This window comes from Melopsittacus undulatus, chromosome 5 (assembly GCF_012275295.1).
Source record: "Melopsittacus undulatus isolate bMelUnd1 chromosome 5, bMelUnd1.mat.Z, whole genome shotgun sequence".
In the NCBI taxonomy this organism is placed as follows: Eukaryota; Metazoa; Chordata; class Aves; order Psittaciformes; family Psittaculidae; genus Melopsittacus; species Melopsittacus undulatus.
Window position 1 is genome coordinate 57116295 of NC_047531.1, and position 24409 is coordinate 57140703.

The 24409-nt window shown below is 40.4% G+C and overlaps 1 protein-coding gene across 1 annotated transcript in view; it reads left to right on the top strand.

Moving 5' to 3' along the window:
* CACNA1C (calcium voltage-gated channel subunit alpha1 C) overlaps positions 1–24409 on the top strand; it is a 448111-nt gene that overhangs the window by 308736 nt on the left and 114966 nt on the right. The window contains exon 10 of the mRNA XM_013127834.3: positions 16680–16770. Coding sequence (XP_012983288.2) covers positions 16680–16770 — 91 coding nt within the window. The remainder of the gene's footprint in view (positions 1–16679; positions 16771–24409) is intronic.

A 24409-nucleotide genomic window follows, 5' to 3' on the forward strand; every position in this document is an offset into this window, starting at 1 on the left:
CTTTGGGAAAGTTAGCAGTTTGAAGCTGTTGGCTAGAGAGAGTTTTGTGTACAGATCTAATCAGGATGCCAAAATAAAAGAACGCCAACTTGTTCAATTTTTACATTTAGAAATTTCACATGTCAGCTTGCTCTGTGGCCTCCAAATCAAGTGCTTAGTGTACTGACAAGGCAGTAGCTTATTACTTTCAGCCTAAAAAATAGTATGGTGCTGTGGGATAATGTCTACGGTAGAAAGCACATAACAGGATTTTCAAAGACTTGGTTATAGGCTAAAGTTTCAGAGTGGTCTAAAAAATCTCTTGGTCTATTTTCTATGATGAAATTCATTGGGGAAGAGCACAGCCAGGGAAATAACATAGATGAGGAGGGGAAAATGAAAGTGTATTTGTGAGATGTCTATTTTAAATTCAGTCTTTACCATCCTTGCCTTAAAATTCAGGTCTTCTTACTCTGAGCAAAAAGATGGTGTATTGAGTTAATTTTGTCTCCTGTTGTACAGAATACACTTGAAACACTCTTGAACTTGTTAACTGCAAGTCAGTTCCCTCAGATTTTAGTTTTATCCTCAGAATTTGTCCCAAGGTATTTCACACACACATTAAAGGACATGGGCAGTTTCCCCTTGACAGACATGCACAGCTTGGTATTTTAGAGAAATCTTGCCTGCTGTCAAAAAGTAATTAGGAAAAAAAAACCAACAAAACAAAACAAAAAAACCCAAACCATAGGGTACTTGCATGGGATTTAAAATAATCTAAGCAAAAGCTGTAAAAGGCACAGGCTGAAAAATGAAACCTTTATCAGTTTAGTTCCTCCAATACCAGTTGGTGATTTGAGGATATTGTCATACGACCTGGTTGCATTTTGTTTTCCATGTGTAAATACAAAGAAATAAAAGCCAGTGTTGTAAAATGATTTATTACCTGTCAAAACCTCATCTAAAGATAAAGAAAGCACAATGTCATCTACTTTTATTATTGTCCACTGATGTGGAAAATAATCATCTGGCAACTAAGAAAAGATTTGCTGCAGTGCCAACAATTGTAGGCATTGCACAAGGGCACTTGATAGGTGTTTCACAAGGAGTTTAGTAGCTGTGATAGGTTTACTCCCTTTTACCTGGAGACAGAGGGACAGAAGTAGTAAAGAAGTGGGTTTTGGTGTTCTCTGCCCCACCAGTTCTATGCTTCCTCTAGGGAAGAAAAACTCCATGTATTCTATGGCAGAGGTTCCAAAACGTGGTTTATTCAGACAAGAGTAACAGCAACTCCCAGCTGTGTGCTGTTCCCAATGCATGCTCTGGAGAAAACAGTCCCAGTGGCATTTTTCTACCTTGCCATCTTTTGAAGTAGCTCATACACAATCTCCTAATATCAATACTATAGTTTGAGGAATACTTCCCAAAAGGCCTTTGTAAATGATAAGTCAGCTTTGTTTTTGTTGTGTGGTTGTTTTCTTCACAGAAAAGCTCAGGTTGCAAAATGCTGCATGGGTTTGTGCTACAGATGTCAAACTTGAGTCTATAATTAGCATGCTGCCTAGAAGAATCTTCTGGGAGATTAATTCTCTCATTGGGCTGAATTACTTCTGCAGTCCTTAGGCAAAAATCCTACTGAAGTTGCTGGGGATTTTGCCTGGGTAAGGAATTGGGCCCCAGTCTGTTTCATCTGAGGTCAGTAACAAAACATGCCAGTGTCAGCACTTGAAAATGTTGCCCAGTGTGCGGTCTTGATGAACCAGAGGCTTCTCTGATCACACATGACTTCAATATTGTGTAACAGTCATACACCAAATGAAGAGCATGAGATACTCAGGATCTGAAGTTACTTACAATACTGAATAGCCCAGATAGTACTGTTTGCCCAGTACATAATTCCATTGGCTAAAATGCAGTTGTATCTGGCATCAATTTCACTCACTGTCATTGCAGGCATCTGGCTTCCATAACTGTACTTCAGGAAATGTGGGATCAGACCCAGATAAACTTTTATATCCTAAAAAGGAAAAAAAGCATAGATTGAGAAAGAATAAGAAGGCATTTGGGAGGCTTCATAGTGACCTTGTAGGTAGCTGTGGTAGCAGAGCATCTAGGGCAATGATATTCAAGTAATATGGGTGATACTCAATTAAAGCTGCCATATGAAAGTGTCATTTTCATTGTTTAACCTTCTGCTTCCATTTTTGTCCTATATTCCATCAATGTCAACAAAACTGATGCCAACATTTGACTTTTTCCTCCTGGAATCAGACCAAAGCTGAGAGGAGACTTCCTTCCTGACTCTCTTCACATGTTGTTTTCTTCTTTTTTTGAGAGTGAAAAAGCAAGGAAGCAGTAGGGCCTTATCCTTGATTGTTTGTCTTTCCCCCCATTTCCAAGAGGAGGAAAGAGGAAATAGCAAAAAAGTAATTCTTTCAACGAAGTGAAATTAAAAACTTTGGGGTTTAAGTTATGCTTAGAAATGCTTCATATACAGCATTGGTTCTTTAAAATATGTATGCAGGTTAACATTTGGAGAGGGGAGTAATGTTGTTCTGGGCTCTTTTGTCTAATCTAAAGGAAAAGGCACAGGAAAGGTAAATGATGTTCTGAAGGTCACCAACTCCCTCAGTGCCAGAGTCTCTCATACCATTCTCTGCCCTCTAGATGAAAATTTTGACCTTAGATTGTACCATGTTAAGGCATTTACAAGTTTGATCCGGGTAGTTTTGAACTATTTTCTTTCACTGGGAATTCACCATAATCATCTCAATCACATTAATAGATACAATTTTCTTGTTCCCCAGAATGTATGCATGGTTCACTCTGCACATTAATCCACAGGTTTTATTTTATTAGAAATATAATTTAACAACCAGCTTTTATAAAAAAGCAGCATTTAGCTTCATTGTTCTTTGATTTCACAACTTCCCATTTTCTCTCTTTCTGGATGAAAAGAAGCCTTGATCATAAAACAGAAAGCAAGCAACCACCTGAAATCCTTCTTCCCATTCCTTCTCTGCTGATAGTTACTGCTGAGGGTAGGTAAACCCTGTCTAACTAAATGAAATGTAGAAGCAGTTTAGCTCAAGGCTGTGTTTAATGTCAAAGCACAGTATGGAGAAAACAAATTGTTTCCTATATCTGAATGAAGAGCTAAAGAAGAAAAAGCTGCTGGTATTCAGGAAGCCTCAGGACAAAGCTGTGACCAATGTTACAATATATAATACTGCAGTAATCTGTTCTAACATGACATCAGAAGGCCTGAGATTGTTTGGTGAAGTGAGAAAAACATTTCTAGAAAGTAGAGCAGAGTAACTCTTCACTTTGGGGAAGGTGGGACAAATTCAGGCATGTGTCTGGCTCGAGCTGCCAGTTTCTTGAGTGAGTGCTGGTGAACAGTGACAGCTCCAAGATAATTAACTGACTCTGAAAGGGTCACTGCAGTGAGCATCTACCAAATCTCCATGCCGCTGCCGCCACTTGTGCATGGAAGAAGGAAGGGCAGCATGAGAGCAAACTCCAAAACTGTGTTAGTTTCTGCCTTCAGGCTCAATTTTAATTCTTGCTCCCTCATGGACATCAAAAGCTACAGAAGTTGGGTAAGTTTCCAGGCTGCTATAGTTCACATCTGGGGAAAAAGCATCTTTGTACAAGATTCTTTATGAGTGAAAAGTTTTGTGATGATCTACGCAAGCTCTTACTCTCTTGTAGCTAAGGATCTGGCTTGTATGGTTCAGCTTACAGTTTTTTCCAGCTTCTCCCCTCACTCTTGTAACGTGGAGCGCAAACTTTACACTGAGAACTGCTAGAGCAGTGATGTGTGACCAGATACAGCATACAGAGGCTGACATTAATGTTGATAAGGCATTAAGTTTATCTACTATAAAAGCTATTTCCCTAGCAAAGACTGTCTGGTGAGATAATACTTCTGTTTTGCCTGCTGGAAGAGAGATGTCGAGTTGACGTAGAAATCCTCTTATAGTACTGTCATGTTAGAGATAAATATCTTTGCAGGTAAGGCTTTAGAAGGAATCCATTGTTTACGTAGCTGGGGAAGACACCTTTGTATAAATAAATTAATCTCCATCTGCCCTGTTGGGAAGTACTTCTTGAAGCTGTCAAGATTTATCAACTGACACTGTGATTTTACTTCTCAAGGAAAGATATTAGAGGGAACAGTCTGTGAGAAAACTGCCATTGCCATACCTTCTGACAGATAACATGCTTTATTTCCTGTGATTAGGGAGGCATAGAAGGCATTTGGTACCAGGATCTCCACAGATAATTTTAGGAAGAAATGCCACAAACCCTCAGGATACAGCAAGGCTGCTATTTTATTTTTTTAAGTAGATGCCAAGAGTGTGCTCTTAAATCTTTAAAAGAACACCTAAAGTGCTTTTAAAAACCTTGGAGTATTCAGCAGTTCCAGTGAAGTCAGTGAGAATGACCTGTGATCAATATTTGAAAACCAGTTATCATTGCAGATGTAGTCTTAAAAGCCTCTTCATTGATAAGAAAGTATTGGTGAGCAGGACTGATGGCAGCTGAAACTCTGAGGGTTTTTTAATCTAATGTACAGAACTGTCAGGAGAGTGGCTGTGGTATTCAGTAATAGAGGGACATGGAGCATGGGTTTGGAGTTAGAAATAACTGTTGGGGGTGAAATTACTTGTATTGCAGTAATGCCAGTGGAGATCAAAACCACAGTGTGTCTGGCACTGTATATACTCAAATTAAAAGTATATGTATGCACTTCCTTTCTACAGAAAACCAACGCTTGTATCGATAGGTTTAGCTGCCAAAACATTTTCATGTAATGTCAATTCAGATACTTCATGGTACTAAGATCTTCATTGTGGACTAACAGATCAAATATAGTACTCCTGTGGTATGATAGTTGGAAGGGCATATCCCGGGTGGGATGTCAAAAATGCCATCCAGTGCATCAGAAGAGGCAACTGACTGTGGTTACTCCAAAGACATGTAGAAAAAGTTCAGTACAACTAGAACCTTCAATATGTGTCTTGTAAGCTGAATGTCTTAAAAGTGTTCTTGGTAGATAGAAAAATGCAATAGGACCGATTACAGCAGAAATGGTTCCAATATGAGCTTTTTTCCCCCTCAGGCTAAGTGTGTATTCATCATGACCTGTTCACCTATCTCTTTTTCTTACCTTATGTATTTTATATTATAACTTGAAGATTCATGAGCAGGAAGATAAATATTGAGGCCTAGACCCTGTATTCTTTGGCCCAGACCAAGAGCTCTGTGTGGGAAGGGTTCAAACTGAGAATCCTCTAAGAGACCAGGACAGGCTGAGGGAGGCAGGAGTAGCATTAGCATTGCTCTCCCAGTGAAACTCGTATCTTCCACTTTCCCTGCCCCTGACTGCAAGGTAGCCTGAGTAGTCCATTGCTTTCTTAGATTGATTTGCAAGCAAGTACACAAGAATGCAAAGATAATATTATTCTGTTTTAAATGCAAATCGGGTTAGGAAGCTGCCCATCCTGTTGTGAAGGTAGTGCAATGGAGGTAGTGGCCATCCTGTTGTGAAGGAGCAGCTCAATGTGCCTGTAGCTGACAGGAGGTCTGCAGCACAGTGATATTCCTGTGACAGCGCTTGGTGACAAGGAGTCTGAGTGATATTACACAGCTGAACTAGTATTTATATTACCAGACTGATAGCCAGTGATGGCGTAGCTGAGAAAAACCAACAGCTGTGAATGGCACCCAGCCCTTTTCAGCGCTTTGGTGGGAAGCCTGGGAAGCTTGCAGTCCAGCACAAACTGCTAATAAGATAAAAAATCTCTTGTTTTATTTGCTCCTGGGAAAAAAAGCTGGTCTCTACATCCCAGTTATCTCATAAACGGCATCAAGCCTTGAGAGGTGGCGGGGGAAGTAAAATCTCTCCAACTGGGGAACTGAAAATAGCTGTGGCACTGAGTCTGCCTGCTGATTACAGCAGCTCTTCAGTTAGTAGGATTGTAGGGATAAGTCAACAGATAAGAGAATTGGCCTTTCAGGTTTTGAGGCTTAAATTCAAATTCAGGTTTAGGGCCCATGGGTGTTCATGGTGCTGCTCACATCTTCATTTCCATTTGCAGAGTTCATAGATGGCAGCATGATGCATCTCACTTCTCGTTGTGTACCTGAGGAAGGGCTACAATCAGATGTGTTCCTCTAAGTGCGAACTGTAGAGGTCTTATAGTGGGCCCGAGGATAGGTAACACGGGTGTCCTGGTTTGAGCCGTAGCAGTCATTTACTGGAAGTTAGAATGAGAATGTTACCTAATGAGAATTTTAACTATGTTAAAATGCACAGGCTGACGTGGCAGAAGGGTTAAGCGTCAGAACAAGGATGCAGTGGCAGAGCTGCGTGGATCCTCACAGATGTGTGGATCAAAATGTAAGTGTATTATCTAGCTGTTTGAAGAACCACGAGCAGAATAACAGGGCTATGCCAGGTCACGAATTACTTGTTTTAACACAGCTGTGTGAGGGAAGCTTGCATAACACCTGCCCACACTAAGCTTAGCTCAAGCTGTTATCAGTCCCTCAGTCTCCAGCATGCACATGCGAGGTATTTGCAAACTAGGAATCTATTATTTCAAGGTCATTATAAAATGCTTGTTTCTTTGGCTCAGCATAATTGACCTATTCTCAATGCCTTACTCAAGAGGTATAAAAGCTTTAATTACAGGTTTGACAAGCTGACTTTAAGGGCAAAACTTTTAACTTCAGTTCTTCGCTTTTCTGCACAGTAACACACAGCCTGCCCAGCTAGCATGTCTCATGCTTCTGACTCATATAATATTGTGATAATAGTGTCTAGTATCAGAGTAGTCATTATGTTAGCAAAAGTGTCTGAAAGAACACCACATGCAGGAGCAGCACACAAAATCACAAGCATTTTATTTACTAAGCACAGGAGAAATGTAGCAGACTAGGTTTTAAAAACAAAATTTTATGCACATTTCAGAATAGCAGAGGTGAGATCCATTTCAGCTCATGAAGCTGAATAGAATCTGTTCAGCGTGATACATGAATGCAACTACAGGGGTTTAGTGCTTTTACACAGCCGTGGCTCCAGAGTGACCTAGATCTTGAGTGTGTTGCTATACCTGTTAATCAGTGAACTGAATTGCTGGTTCAAACAATCCAGAATTACCATCAAGGAAGGCATCATCCAGAAACCTTCTCACACATCTCTCATGAATACTGCTATTAGAAAAGGAATGCACTTGCTGAGAACTGATCTTTGTCAGGCAGTGCCTGTGCAACAGGACAGCTCAGATGGACGGGGCCTTGCTGCTCTCTCTTCTTTATAATATTAATGCTTACATATTTTAAGTAAGTCACTCCTAAATTAAGTCTTTGCAGCCACAGGAAATGTACACTACTCTTCCAGCCTGCAGATTGGTTTTTCAGATGAAAGCATTCAGTCACTTGTTGTTCCCCACAGTCCCTTCACCTGTGGCCCAACCTCTGCCCAATTGCCCTGCCTGTCCTTTGAAATAATACAGTCCAATTTCCCCCTCACATTCACTATTCCTTTTTTTTCTGATGTTCTGCCAACAAGGGCCAGGCTCCAGTAGAACAGTTTCCTTCTTCTATACTAGATAAAGTCCTCAGAAAGAGGTACCTTCTCAGTCGCACAATTCCTGCCTAAGCTACCTGGCTGCAGCGTTGTATGAGCTCCTTCTGAGAAAGATGTCCACTGCAAGCCACCAGACTATGACTTCTCACCCCCTGCACTATCCAAACAGTCGCTGCTGTCTTGACATATCCTCTTATGTGCTCTATCTCACAAACTGTAGGCCACTTGCTGAGTTTAGGGCATCACCCACCTTGAAATGGCTTGCAACAAAGAGGAATGTCATAAAACAACTGCATCCCAGTCACTTTGAAGCTTTGCAATCTAGGTGGTGAGTATCACTCCCTGGAGAGTTTCTGATGATCTAAGCAGATCAAGTTGGAACTGGATTCTGTAATTTTTTTTTGCTTCTCCTGGGCTCTGCAGGGAAGATGGGTTCACAGGGCTGTGAACTCAGAGAACAAAGATGCTTTTGCTGAAGCAGAGATCTCATCAAAGTCACTGGTTCACCACCCAGGTGTATATTTGTATGGGTGGCCAGATGCAGAAGTTCCCCCATGCACAGGAATTTGAGGAAAAAAACACATGGCCTACTTTAATACATTTATGCTTGGAACTTATGTGCTGGTTATTTTCATTAATAATTATGCTAGTGAGCAAAGCATGAATAGCATCGTGATTATTAGAGGGACAAAAACAATTGAAGCAGGAGGGATTCTTTCTTTCAGATGTTGATTTTAATGTCTTGAAGGCACTTTCTTTGTGGTTAGTAATTTTGGTCATGATCAACGTTTGTATCACTTCCCAGCATATTATCTACAGTGTTTGTATCTCTCGTGCCTCCATTTCGAAGATGCCTGCCAGACAAGCCTGCAATAATAGAATCCTGCTGATTTTCAAGCGAGATGCTTCTGCTTTTGTCCGTGTATCATTTTGCACGGTAGATTCATATGGATTTGATAACACTGCTGCTTTGTCCTACCTTCTTCCACTAAAAATCATAAAGAATGAGAAAGAAATCTCTCAGAACCATTCAGAATGTGCTGCTGTGATTTGTTCACCATCACAAAATACTGCTGAAAGAGTCATACATCCTGAAATGTTTCAATTGTTTCTTTTTTTTTTAATTGAATTTCTTCAATTCAATTGTTCTGGGGAACCAGAGGGGTTGCTAAAAGCTATTAGACTGACACCAGCAACCTAGCTATAAACCCATGTCCTGACAAGTAAATGCCTTGCACTTTGGCACATCAGTTCTTGCTCTTTACAGTGCAAACAATACAACTCATTTATCAGCCAAGAAAACTAGTTTAGGATGTGATAGGAGGATCCAGATTCAGGAGAGAGACATCTTTTCATCTCTTCTGGTATCAGTTCTGTCACCCTGTGACCCAACCCATCTGTCCTCTTTCAGCCATAGGGGTTAAGAGTTACTTCCATTGCACTTGTAGTCAGATACTCTACAGTGAATGGACTCCTGTCACAGACTTAGGTATTTGCTCAGCAGTACAACCAGTTATCCAAGGAGACTGCGTTTCTTGCCTTTTTAGCAGAGACTTAGACTCGTTTCTGTAAAGGCTGCTTTTGGGTGAGTCCTACGTTCTGTGCTTACAACACATTTGGGATACCACAGCTTATGCAAAGAATACCTTTGCGCTTCAGGCAGGGATATGTGAAAAGAATTTTAAGTTCTTCCTTTCAAACACAGACTACAACATGTTTGAGGCTTGCAAAGGCTGTCTCTTGGCAAACCAGGAGCTTGACTGTGCCCATTACATGGTCCTCTGTGCAATGTGTTTTCCACTCAGGGGCTGAAATGAACAAGTATTTGTGGAACGAGGCACTTTACTGTCAATATTGCTATAAAAAGAAGAAAAATGGCAGCTGTGCAAAGCAGCTGAGGAGTTTGTTATACTAAAATAAGTCCCAGGAAGATTAATTAGTAGCAAGGTAATGCATTCATAGGTGTGCAGTAGTCTGCATATGGTAATGACAGATCTGTTAATCACATGCCTGCACATTTGATACATACTGTTCTTTCTTCTATTCCTCTTTGGGTATGGTATACATTTACTTAGCCTATGGCTATATCCTCTCAACATCATAGGATGTATATGTGCCTATGGTGACACTGGAAGGGGAGAAGGACATGTAAGAACTAGTCTTTTTATATAAGTATGTACATTGCAATTTATGTTGTAAAATGTATAATTTATTTGAGTGAGATGTTTGAAGATACAGTACTCTATCTCAATATTGGCAACATTCCTTCTTTCTGTAAAGGAAGTAAGGTTTACATTCAGTAAAACAGTGTTAAACTGCATCAGAGACAGTCCAAAGCCCAGCCTGGTTTTACTGTTATGACAGGTCTTGTTAGTCCATACTAGCTGCAGCACCTTTGCTGCTGGTTCACTGGTGCAAAGATCTTCCTATCAAAAGCCTTTTTCTGTTTGACTGAAGTGGATACAAGTGGCAATCACTTTATGGCTCTTTATTACTATCTTAGATTCTGTGGCTGACCTTGAAGGATAGTTTGAATCAAGCTCTCTCCTTGCAATGGCAGTCACTTGTACGTAGCACAAAATTAGGTTGTGCAAACTGTGTATATTACATGTATTTAGTGTAATATTGTGTATATAATACTTTCCATATATACACTCTCTGTATATGAGCATTGGTCTCTGAGCCCTCGGTAAACATTTTCCAAGTATTTTCCCAGTTTTTCTGATTTTTTTTTTTTTTTACTGTGCTGGTTTCATTGATGCATTCTGTCTGAGAGGTATGTAACCACCAAGATCCCACATATAGTTCAAGTTCCCTTTCCTCTTCTCCTGTAGAAGCTTTCCTATTCCAGAGCTCCATTTCAAAACAGAAAATGCAGGAGTCCCCCAGTTTTATCTAGTATATTTTCCTAACAAAATCAGGACATCTAGAGAAAACTAATCATTTACCTCTGCACAGTTTACTTTCTGCACACTGCTAGCATTTAGGAACATACTCATTGATTGTTCCCAAGACACTGTGTGCATGTAGCAGGATGAAAGCTGTATCCTATTTAAATTAATGAATAAAATAAATGAGTGCAGCATTTCCAAACCAAGCAATGAGAAGAGGAAAGCTAGGCAATATTCATGTATTAATTAAAATGAGAGCTCTTCACCAAAGAAAATATGAGGTGATTAATATTCTGACAGCTGCCATAGACTCATTCATGAAATGATGGGCATGAAAGGCATCATGGGAAGCAGGGCTTGTACTGGAGACAAAGTCATTCACTCGATGCATGTTTTGTTAAAGGAAGCAGCCTGGATATTGCAATTTATTCTTGTTGGGGAAAAAGAAATCTTAAATCCCAGCTGGAGAATTCACAGGACTTCTTTGCTCTTTAGATTTGCTTTATAGGTCTGCAGATTCCCACTTGGGAGACGTCAGCATCAGTAATAACTATAGTACTTAGTGCTTATTGTAATACATTTCATCAGCAGATCTCAGAGAGATTTGCAAGGTGAGTGCAGAGTTATAATCCCCCTTTTAGAGAAAAAGAATGGATGCATAGAAAGGCTTGGTTGTCTGACCACGGTAACAAAATAAAGTGGTGGAGTGATTTCAAGTCCTTCTGACCTCAAATGCCATCATGGGCAAAAGGTGGATTTAGACCCATGTCTTGCAAAGCAATTCAATACTAGTAGAAATTGGAGTGTTGAAGAAATTGGAGTCCAGTTGTGCATATTAGAAAACACAATCAACTGTATTGTTGCTTTTCTTAGTTTGAAAGCCACTACGGATCTTTATCAATATGAATGAACTGTTGGATAGTCACACTGTTTCAAGCCAGTTACCTAACCACCAGGATAAGGTAAATGCCCATCCTGTCCATACGGTATATATCAGTATAGCACTCAAAACCCGTGATAGGAAACTATCTTCCTGTGTAGTCTAACTCAGAGAGCAAAATCACAGACATGAAGTCAGGCAGTCTGAATAGTCTCTAACATACCCAGTTCTAGAGCTGATACCTAGATCTGCAAAGTCATGTAGTAATTTGTCCCATTAAAATCTGTGAGAAGTTTGTGCTTTGTCTATGTTTGTGGGACTGAGCACCCTTTGCCCAGGCACAGTTTTCTCTCGATCTTAAATTACAGAATCACAGAATCCCAGGGATTGGAAGGGACCTTGAAAGATCATCTAGTCCAACCCCCCCTGCAAGAGCAGGGTAACCTAGAGTACTGTCACAGTATTAAAGTGAGATTCAGCAACAATGATGGTAATGTTATATAATCCACAAATATGAATCTGAATAGACTTTTTCCACTGTCAAGATGACAGAAGTGTCATAAATGCAAGATGCAACAGTGATAATGATATTTCTGGACTGGGAGCAAATATTGCTCTCCAAGTGTGTAAAGGAAAAATTATTTCAAAGCTACACAGAAAGGTATTTGCTTGTGCCAGCTTTCTGTTTCAGTGGCTGACTGTCTTTTGGCAGCCTGCCATCTAATAATTCATTGCATGTCCATGGGGCATTTCAGTAGAGGAGGGACATATGTTAGTGCAAGAGTAGGGCTGGTATCAATGCTTAATGCCAGTGACATGAAACAAAGGCTCTCAAAGGGTCTTGCACATCTGTCTGTCTAGCCACTCACAGACTGCAGACTCTTTGTCCTTATTTCTGTCTGTTGGGTCTAAGAGATAGAACTGACATAACATGAAGCATTTTTCGATTTATTTTTAAGGAAGCTGCTACATAGCTTTTGTTGTTGGTTTAGCTGCTGCAGGAATTCTATATAAGTAATGTGAAAATTGAGTTTAGGTAGTCCAGGATAAAATGTCTACATTGAGAGATGAGCCACACTGTGCCAATATGTAAAGGCTTCAGAAACATTTGGAGAGAATATATAACCTTCTGGTCCTTATGGTTTCCACTCTGTTGAAACTATGAGATACTTGAATGTCTTCAAAAAGTTGTTTCTCTTACCTTTAACAAAAATACTATGCTACATTACCTAGAGAATCTGTGACTAATGGGCGATTTCATCAACCAGAGTCTATCATGGATGCAGTGCTAAATCCAAAATTCAGAAATGCCTTCTTACCTCTTTAACAACCTGATGTCACTTAAGATGGACAGGTGTGTAGGCAGAATTGTTCTTTACTGTCAAGAAGTCACCTATATGTACCTGTATACAACATCAGTTGGCAGTTGCATAGTATTCACAGGGATTGATCACTGCCTTGCCCATGCTGCAGTTTGGACACTGAAGCACCTTCAATGCAAAGTATGTGGAGATGGAAGATTTAATGGTCTGTTTGAAGGCCAGGAAGCAGGGAGGTGGGGTTCCTCTACATCTGACAGAACCAAGCCCCATGGGAATCTCCATTTGGGTTACAAGCAATGGACCTTTTGAAGCTGACAGGGAACCACTCCTCTAAGAGTGCATAAGCCCCTGAACACACATGGCACAGGACTTAAGGCACCAGGATTTCCACTGCTAAGTCTCTTTGTACTGAGGTGGGAGGAAATACGCATTTGTCTCTTGCCTTTGTCTTAGCTCCTGAAATTACAGGAAGAAAGTGGCCATTGAGATGGCTTAGCCTGTATAACACGGTCCTAAACATAACTCTGGTCTGGACTAGAGCCCACCATTTAGAAAAAAACATCTCTTCCTGATTAAAACATTCCTGTGGTGGATTTACCACCATCATTCTTGGTACATGGTTCCAGTAATTAATTACCCCAACTGTAAAAAATGACTGCCTTGTTTCTAGGCTGGAACCAGAGTGTGGGCACAAGGTCTGCGTCTCTGAGAACTGAGTCAGATAGGAAGGCCATCTGGGCAGTATTTGGTCTACTTCCTCTCCTATTCAGCCCCAATTTATACACAACCCTTCTGCAGCACCTTCTGTTTTCAGGATTTGTTAACTGACCTTAATGAACCTCACAGCATCTGCACAACCTGATATTGAAGGTGATGTGAGGTGCCAGGTAAAGTAAGTGATTGTCCCGCTGAGGTGTTAGGGAATACAGTCCTAATCCTCTGTCTGTCCTGACCTTTAAGTTCTGGCCATCATTTCTCTAATATTTGATACCATCTTAATACTTTTTATTGTCCTTAACATTTTCTGTCAGTGCAGTGTAATAAATGACTGTGAGCTAGTGCCAGCAAGCTAGCCAGAACCACAGGCAGTTTCTTCAGCCCATGTGCCACAGCACCTGCATCACTCACCTTGCTTAAATTTGGCTTTCAGCAGCAGTAAGATTAGGGAAGTGCAAAGTATCTTCTAAGACATCTCTGTGCACACACCTCTGATCTGTGTGGGCCAAGGACCTCTCTGCATAACAGGCAGAGGATCAACATTAATGCTGTGAAAAGCCACGCACCAGGAGGACATCAGAGGGTGAATGCTGAATCTAAACTCAAAGAGAAATTATGAGGCATACTCTAGGGGTATCTTAGTTTCAGTAAGGCAATGTACATCTGAGTGCTTGATGAAGGTTGTTAATCTCTAGAGATAAGGAAATACAGGGAAATGTGATTACCCCAACAACTTTCTGTTAGCAGCTCTGATAGTTTTGGGAAAGTTCCTACATATAGGAACAGTTTAGGAAGAAAGCAGATGAACCTCATTCAAAAATAGGATAGTCCAGATTCTGACCAGAAGGTTCAGGGAATAAACTGAGGACACATTGCAATTGCCTAGGTCTCATCAACTTCAATATGTTAAACAGTCAAACAAAAGGAGTTTTGCCATTGACATCACTAGAAAAAGGAGTTGATCTATAAACCCAAATTCAGCAACTTCATGTTCTCAGAAGCTAGATACAAAAAGAGCAGAAAGCCAGGAATAGTTATCCTCTGATGATCTGCTATGATATTTCATACTTCCGTATACCTTTGCCTTTCATTTTGTACTTTTAATTCACATGATGAAGTATTCAGACAGAAGTGAATGTCATGTGTAAGCTGAGTTCCTTGTTTTTTTCTTTTGCCTGTCACTGGCTGCATGTTCTCTGTTGATGTCTTGTTCCTGGTACTTGACACTGACCATCTTGTCTGTGAAAGGAAGCACTCCAGCTGGCTTGCCTGATGAGAAGAAAGGAAAGTTTGCTTGGTTTAGTCACTCCACAGAAACCCATGGTAATGTTCCACTGCACTCTGTGTCCACACTGCATATATCTGTGTGTTTGTGTGTCTGTACATTATACAAACTGACATATAATATAGCTTTGTATAATTCTGCATGTGCCTGCCTTGCTTTCTGTATTGCTTGTTCAGTGTCCTCTTCATGCACTCAAGATAATAAGCTGCTCTGCAAATCAATCTCTTGCTAATGTCTTCAAAATTGTTTTCCATTTGCAAATAAGCTCAAATATGTCTTGAAAGTGCCTTACCTCATCTTCAAAGATGACTTGTGAAATATTAGCCTTTTGGGTTTGGTTTTTTTTTTTTTGCTGAAGGACTCAGTCTGGACTGCAAGTTTGAATTACGAATGTTGTTTTTTCTTACACCTTACTTGACTGCTTCATGTGCATCAAAATATGAATTCAGTTGTTTGTCTTCCCAAATAAACAAGATTATTAAAATACATAGTCTTTGTAAAGGAACAGGCACCATTAGAGTACAGTGTTTAACAGTTATGTCAAGAGTGCCAAAGTCCATTATTTCATATGGTCCAAAGAACACAGCAGAAGACCTTCAGATTTCCTAAGACATATGCTGTAGGCTTGTGATTGTTGGGATAGGATGAAGGAAACATAGCTCACTTTGAGGGACATTTCTACCATCATGCTTTCAAAACAGGAACCCAGGACCTCTTTGGATAAACCTGCTGATATCTTTCTAGCCTCTGAAATAATGTGGTACCATGATCATTAAACATATGCCAAATTGAAATGCAGAAGCTATTTGTTCTACATTGTTTCCTTTTGTGCCAAAAACCTACAAACAGATATGTTCTTAGCTCTGAGTAATGTATTCTTACAGGCTATTAGAAGCCTCTCCAACAGCTAAATAGTGCATACTGTCAAGTCTTATCTCTTAGGTATCCAACTGCTAATACAGGTCATGTTCTGAAGTTTTACCAGGCATCTGAAAGATCTGTTTAACTCCTCCATCATTCAGTTTTAAGTATCATTTTTTCATTTGGTTTCTGTATTTGAAAAGGAGGGAGGAATGAAGAGGGCACATATTGGATCCTCTCCATTGTCCTAACTTCTGTTGAATGATTATATGTTTAGGAGTTATTAGCTCATACAGGAGTGGAGAGCGGCTGGTGGTCAGAAATGGTGATTTTTGTGTGTGTGTGTGTGTGAACTGTAGAGCAATTAAAATAGTGAGGCTTGATAACAGATAGAACACATGACAGGTCCTTGAATCCAAATAAGATAAGTTGGTGCCGAAGGTTCCGCTTTTGTAAAACCCGAGGAAACTGTGTCCAGATATTAGTTGGTGAGTGTCAGTATAAAATCTCTATCATAGTCCATATTTATTAGCTTCTTTGAATGGATTAAAGAGTCTGAATTCCCCTCTTGGCCTTACAGTCCAGTTTATAAGTGTAATGTTGAAACACATTAATGGTTGACATATGACATATGAACCACTGGTATTCTTTATGAGGTACTTGCTATCAGGCTAACAGAAGACATTTGTCTGAATACATGTCAATCGGGTACATTTTATTTCTATTCTAATCATTGCACAAGACTGGGGAGGGCAGTGAGGTGGCTGGGCTGGTGCAAGTAAAGGGGAATTTTTTTGTAAGTGTTCCATTGAATCATAAAAAAGCTTCTTGGCTTTGCCAAGTTCCCTAGTTTTCAATGGCTCTCATTCATAAAATTTCTAGGAACTGATTCTGAAAGAAAAAGGGCAGCTGCTTCCTCTCTTTTCTTTAGCATTTGAATGACCTGTGTATGTTTCTGAAGTCTACCTACCCAACCTGGCCTGTACATGGAGGCACTAGACTTGCTTAGCAAACTGCTTAATCCTCGGGAGCGGCAGCTGAGGGTCTTTTTATTAAGCTAGTTCCTTCACTCATATGACTCATTAATAGATATGCCAGGTTCTAATGACCAACCCTCTCTTTTTCTTCCTTTTGACTCTTACAGTGAGCATGCCCACCAGTGAGACCGAGTCAGTGAACACAGACAACGTCCCTGGAGCAGATATTGAAGGCGAAAACTGCGGTGCTAGGCTAGCGTGAGTACATCTACACAGATATATGTGTGTGGGGATTGGACTGAGGTTGGTGGGTTAAAGCCAGGGCAAATGTCAGCCTTTTTAAGGGGAAAAAAAAATCTCAATGGGTGAAAGGAGAGGGTGCAGAAGATCTGTTGATCCTAGTTCTTATCTTAATTGCAATGTAGACTTCCTCTGGACATTAATGAAGAGACTCTGGGTTTACATAGATGTAAATAAAGCACAGAATGCCCAGAATAAGCAGACCTGGGTTTGCACATTAGCTAAAAGAAAAATTTTGGTTTTTTTTAAATCTCCTTTTTGGTGACAGATCATTAAACCCAGAATATGTAGACCAAAGAGTGGAAATGACTGGTCTATTTACATTTCTTTAATGGTTCTTGTACACTTTACAGTGTCTTGTCATAGAAATACACGGCTGATACCTCCCATCCTGCAACCTGAATTACACCCTTCAAACATCGAACACAATACTGTAATGACAAAGAAATGCATCAGATAGGAGGGAGTAATGCCTCCTTGAAATTGCACCATTGTAGTTACTGGAGATGTCTAAGAATGTGTAAGATAATACTTTTGCAATACCATATGTTATGGTATACATTTTAGCATCACAGAGAGCAAGAATAGGCAAGAGGAGTAATTTCTTCCTTTTTGCATGACTTGTATAAGAACACACTTTCTGCTGGGGGGAAAATGTTAATCCCTCAAAATTTCTTTTAAATATGGGCTAAGCCTATCAGTGCTATAGCTTGTACTATGCTGGTGTATTTTGAGGTTCTGTACTGTCCTTAGGCATACCTTGAGCCCTTCAGTGTTTGTCAAATGCTCATCATAGGTACATAGGTAATTTTGTCAGACCTGTGGTCCAGCTGAGCCAGTGTTCAGGTCCTGACAGTGACAGGAGGGCAGATGCACAAGCCTTGCCATTTCATGTTTTCCAGTCCCTTTTGACTGCTTCCACATTTATGCTTACTACATAAGAGATGTTAGAGGGTACGCTTCTGTTTTTTGCCTTTAGTGGCTATTTATAGACCTGTCATCCATGGATTTGTCTGAACCCTTTAAGGCCTTTTACCCTCAAAATCTCCTGTGGCAACAAGTTCCAGAAGTTCACTACCTGCTGTGTAGTCAAGTACTTTCTCGTATCTGTTTTAAGCTGATTTACTACTACTTTTAGTCAACGTTCTCTCCTAATACTGTGAGATTTGGTGATCAACAGTTCCACATTCAGCTTATCTATCACTTTCATGACTTCGTCAACCTTGATTGTATCTCCCACACATACCCTTGGCCCTCTCCTCTACAAACTGAAGAGGGGGAGATCTTATCTACATTACAAGATGTGATATGTGGAATATGTTGTAAATTCAATCTGCTTTCCTGTTAGTGTCAGCCAGTGACTTACAAACCCCAGGAGAAATTGTGATAGCTTTCCTTCACCTGCCTGCTGTTGCCTACCTGCTAAGTCATTTAGTTTGGATTATGGACTCTTTTCTGAAGGAATCAGGCTACGCTTATTCATGGTGCTCAGGAAGTTGTAGCCCTTCCTTTAGCACCCCACCAAGTTGCTTGTGCTCTTGTTGCATTACAGGAAGCAGCAGCTGGATATGTGACCACTTCTTCCAGCTGGATCCAATTTGGAGAACCAACTTTATTCTGCAGTTATGGTTCCCAACACAATGGGTCCCCTGCTGCTACACAGTGCCAAAAACAATGGCAAATGTTACTGTAAAGTTTCATATATTTTTAATATTACAGCTTGCATTTATTTAATGTCCTTAGTCCCAGAGGATCCTAAAGCACTTTATGAACTGTAAATGCAGGGATTGTTTTCACATCATTAGAGTTCAGTCACCTTCAGGGTAAAATGGGACAGGTGTTTAAAAACAAAGGACACAAGTGTATAAGGAGATGTATGAAAGATAGCTTGTTTTGCACTGAAGCTGCCTAGGGAATTTTGGCAAGCAGAACATAATTATCTTGGCTGGAATGTGGCCAAGAGAGCTGAAGTTAAACCCAACTCTAAGCATAATCATGACTTAGAATGGAGTTTACTTAAAATAGCCCAACGTGCCAGCAGGAGAATAGCAGTACTGTGGTCTGGCATCATGATCACTATGCTACTGGCATTAGGAGAAGGAATAGCTACATCCAACATATTTCATGGAAGAAGATATAGGAGAATTACAAGAAAATAGAGCTTCATTAATTTTTCCCATGTTGGAAATGTTAAAACAGGGCCCCAAGTTTCACCAGGGCAGGACATGTAACATTCAGGGAGATAAAGCTTCCCTGCACCTTTCCACTTAATTTGAAAATGGGTGATGTATAGTAGGGGAATTGAAGTTTGTTATTGAGAAGGGTTTTTCACCCTTTATCCAAGGACAGTTAAAATCCTCAAGGCCTCACTCAGATTGCTTTTCATCTCTAAGAGATGGATAGGCTCCTTCATCCAAGAAAATGAATGGCTGTGTCATTGTATTTGAAATTCTGAGTGAGATACAAATTTTGCCAAGGCTTTCAACTTGTGTAAAATGCTTGTTTGAAACTTGTGTAGCTGCAAATCCCTTAGTTATGGGGAAATTCAGATTTGCCTTTGATTCTGAGGCTTGAAGTTCTTTCTGGTTTGTTTTGTTACTGAAACACACAGGCAGAGAGAGAAACCAACTTTCCTGGTTTCAAGAACTATTAAGTTGTCTTCTCACTGAGCCCTCATTTAAACCCCCATAGACCAACATTTCTGCTGGAACATATAAAACATAAGGAAGACTTTATTTGAATGAGTCTTTTCTTTTATTGGAATCTGACTAAGAGAATTGGAATTTGGCCCAGTGTTAGAGATAGAAATAATTCATGTGGGAAGTCAGTTAATCTTTTCAAGTAAGTTCCTCATCTGGTACTAGTGACTTTGAGTAAGCACTAATAATTATGGTCATGCCCCTGATTTACTATAGTTGAAGATTAGGCCTGGACTTTTGAGCAGTCATCTGCCCTCTGGATTCTGTTTTTACAGCTGAAATGGCTAAACAAGGTTTTTGCTTGACTGTTGAGTTTCATCTGTTGCACGTGAGACTTCATTATTACCAGCCTGCTAAAATCATCTAGCAGCCATGAGTCCCCATTGCCTTGCTATAAACACATTTTTTCCCAGAGGGCAGAGACTGCACTGGGCAAGCTGCAACCAGACATGACTGAAGCAACAGGGAGATTTCAAGTGAAAGGTAATATATTTATTTATTTAGTGGCGTTGGGCTTCTAGGGCATTTAACCATCCCAGCACTACCACCATAATTACAGGCTGAGCTTGCCATCAAATTGAACTCACAATAAAATGAAAAAATTACCCAGGAGACTGAAGGAAAAACCATTTTCATTGAAGATAATTCAGAATTACTGGCTGTTCTTTTTGTTCTTATAAAAAGCTGTAAAGCTTTGAAAGGCTGGGTCTGTGAATGACAGAAAGATCTGCATGAGAAGCCAGGCTCAAGCATGCCTTTTGGAAAAGGAGATCTTCCCTGACAGCCTTTCTCAGCTCCACAGAGACATATGCTATGTGAGATCAGGAAAGTATCTCTCAAACACAAGCTATCTCCTACTGATGAATTGTCTCAAAGAAGCTTTTATTTCTATAGTATCCATACTATAGAAACTGCCTTCATCAGCTGTGCTGTCTGGAGCAGTGCCAGTCTTCAAACCAGCAGGAGTTTCAGGAGGTATCTAAAATCTAATCTCTCCTTGTTTATTGTGTAAAGTTTCTTAGAACTAAAAACAAACCAAAACAAGTTCAAGGCCAGGTTGGACAAAGCCTTGGGTGACATGGTGTTGGGTGAAGCATCCCTGCCCATGGCAGGGCGGTTGGAACTAGATGATCTTAAAGTACTTTCCAACCCCAACTATTCTATGATTGTATGATTCTAACTCATTCGTAATCATGCCTGGTGTAATTCTGCTGCCATCAGGAGAGCTCTGGCCAGGAGTAGTTCCTTTCTAAAGATGGGTGTTAGCTTTACCAGGCATCTGAGTTTGAAAAAGGTTTTCTAGGGTTCCACAGGACATTGAAAATTATCCCACAACTTCCACAATATATCAACCTATCATGGTATTGCCTGGTGCTACACTGACATCTGCCCTGCAGTAGGAACACAACAGCTTTTAACCTCAAGGACAACATTTGGAAGTGGAAATGATCTTACGTCTGATGTGAATAACCTGTTGATTTGGGTACAAAGAAACATGTTTCCTCTGCAGCACACATCTGTGGGATAAACCCAGAGCTAGGAGCAGTGGGTTTCTATTCACAGGATATCCCTATACCCAGGACTTCTTAGTAGTGAGCAATTTCCCTGAGCCTCTGTGGTTACTGCTGTGCAGGACTTAGATTCCCGAGGACAGGCTATTGCTCATAATCAGTAGTAATATGTTCTGTGAGGGATGTCAGCATATATAATCTTCCAATATAACCAGAATGTTAATTTTCTAATACAGTCATACAGATCTGGGGTGCCACAATAGAGCTCGCTTTTATACATATGTATTAGCTAAAAAAAAGACCTTTGTGGAAACTAACGTTCCATAGAGCCTCAAGAGAAAAGTGAAGCACTTGAGCTCAAAGGGAAAGAGAAAATTAGCTGCTTTCATTGAAACAATAAGCCACTTGGCATTTTTACCTTGGCCAGGATTTCCATACTTATAGAGTACAGTTCAATTGCTTTTCCACCAAAGAGGGTTAAAACAATAAAACAGGATAAAACAAAGTGAATAACCTACCCTAGCTTTCCAACTGAAAACAGTGTGTCCTGAAAATATTATGAACAGTGGAAGCTTTCACTGGCAGCTGAACCATCAGTGATTTTCCCTTGGTGCTTTTCTGGCTTGGAGAATAATTCCTATGCAGTTCTTGTAATAATTAGCATAGGAACCAGTGGTAAAGGCAAAAGAGTCAGTTTAGTTTGCTTGTAGGTTCACTATAGTTGCTGCTGGTTTTCATCTAGTGAGATAACCTCCTTCTGTGGGGACCAAAGTCCCCATCACATCAGGAGCAATGGTAAGAAAAGTCTGCCAAAAGCTCTGAAACTGCTGCTGACTTCAGCAAGAAAACACACAAGATTGAACCTTATGTATCAGCCTCAGTTACTGCTCTCCGATTTATTATGAGCAAGGTGCTTTTGATATTCCCAGTCAGTTCTAGATACGTGTCTAAAGGACAATAGCATGCCCTTGTGGAGTACGAATTATCTTCCTACTATGGATTCTGTGACAGGCCTTGCCTGTGACTTGTCACAGGGAGAGCAAGATGATTCACTAAATGCTCAAGTGCTGGCCTATTTTCCTAGACTGTAATAAAGCCTGTTGAGCAGCAAACCAGCTCAATGTTAAGCTAGACAGATTCAGTTTTCTTAAAGTTGTCCTCTAGTTTCTCACTGCTTCTGGCCATCGTATACCTCTATCATAAACCCAGCATCACTCCAATCAGGTTGGCATGCTCCCCAGTGCTTCTGCAAGAAAGGCAAGAATGAAAAAGAGAAAGAGAGAAGGGGCATCACTGTGTAGACTCTGCTGAAATCCAGCAGTTGCCTCAGCAGGAGGATCTCAGTCCACATCAGAATGCAAGTTCTCCAGGGCTAGTCAGTCATCTGTTCTGTTTTGCTGAAATATTTTAATTAACTAAATGAAATGGGAAATGGTCACTGCATGTCCCTGTACAACTCCCCAGTGTTAATTGTGCTGTATAGAGGATAACAAGAAGAAGAGTGGAGGCCTGTTGCTTCAGTATGAATCAGAGGCACAGCTGAGAATAGAACTTAGCCCTGAGTCTTTATTAGGTTGAGAGATTATCAGGTACGTAGCATACATTCCTGGAAATGTCACTATAGTATATTCTTTTATCCCAATAATATGTGGAAAAAAGACCCTGTGGTGAGCATCTTCAGGTATACCAGCTTCCTGACTAGAAACAATGTGTCATCAGCAGGAATAGAGAGAAGGAAAAATTCTTGTGCTGCCCAGCTGCATGAGTGCACCATGTTGCACCAAAACAGTATCAATATTACACCAGGGGTGTGTTCTCACAGTTCTGAAATCTGTAGGATATGCATAGTGCAGCTCTTTGGATGTTTCCCAAAGCTGCATATATCCTAGAGGCATAGTAAGTAAATTTTTGTGTTACTGCTTTTCTGAGAGCTTTTATTCCTCATCAGTGGCCTCATCAGTGTTTACACAGTGTTTACAGATGAGTGACCTCATCAGTGTTTACAAATATGTAAAGGGTGGGTGTCAGGATGATGGAGATAGGCTTTTTTCAGTGATATCCAGTGATAGGACAAGGAGCAATGGGTGTAAACTGGAGCATAGGAGGTTCCATGTTAACATCAGGAAGAACTTCTTTACTGTAAGAGTGACAGAGCACTGGAACAGGTTGCCCAGGGAGGTTGTGGAGTCTCCTATGTTGGAGGTGTTCAAGGCCCGCCTGGACAAGTTCCTGTGTGATGTACTCTAGGTTACCCTGCTCTTGCAGGGGGGTTGGACTAGATGATCTTTCGAAGTCCCTTCCAACCCTTGGGATTCTGTGATTCTGTGATTCTGTGATATGCAAGGGGTTTTTTAAGTCAGTCGCCTCTAGGCAGGATCATACAGTGTAGTAGTTGTGACCGTCATGCCGGATAATCTCATGGTCATATTTATAATTTCTGTTCCCAGAAAACAACTGTAACACGACCTTTGTGTCATGCTTGGAGACCTACGAGATTTTTCCAGATTTGTTTGTTGTGTGTGCAATTACACAAAGTCCTCAATCCCTATTGTACAGGAGTGTCATATTCTTCACAAGCACATCGTTTCTCTTCTCTGGTGTCCACCATGAACAGAGAAATGAAGACTTTATCTCTCAGAATGTGGGAAATTTCACTAAATTCAAATTATGCTGAATATCCTGGGTTTCTGTTGATAAAATCTTTACATTTCCCTGTTGTATCTGTATGTGCTGCATAACTGAAAGGTTAGAAGAGTTTTAGGGAATTTAAATATAGCTGGTCAAAGAGTATGGGTCTGATCTTTGTCTTTCTAACATATAATCAGAGTTACGTGGTTCCTACAATAAAAATACTCAGTAGTGATCTTAAATGGGGTTTTGTATAAGCTCCTATAACATGATTTTAAACAATAATTTCACAATACATTCCAGAGCTGGATATAAATGGGGACACGCATTCTCCCAACGCCATAAAAGCCCCAGGATACCAGGGATGCAAGAGATCCACGTTTAAACTCAGCGAAGAATCTTGAACCCCTGGCAGCTGCCAGTATGGAGTATCACAAAAAGGCCATGGCAAGGGCTCTAATCCAGACTGTTCAACAGACTCTAATGATGCCATAAAAGGATTTTTATATTACATAGTTAATCCTGGTTCTGAAAGACAAAAGATTCTTGATCACAAGGGTCATTTGAAAACGTGTTTCAGATTTGGGCATGATGTTTTCAGAATTGCTTATTGTACAGCTTGCGTTTCCAAAATTCCACTTCAGTCTTGGATTCTGCATCTAAATATAAATCTCTTCCTCCTTCCTTGTCCTGTTCTATATATATAGCACACCCACATGTGATAAAGCCTTCTGCCATAGCAGTAAGGCAAGGTGCGGG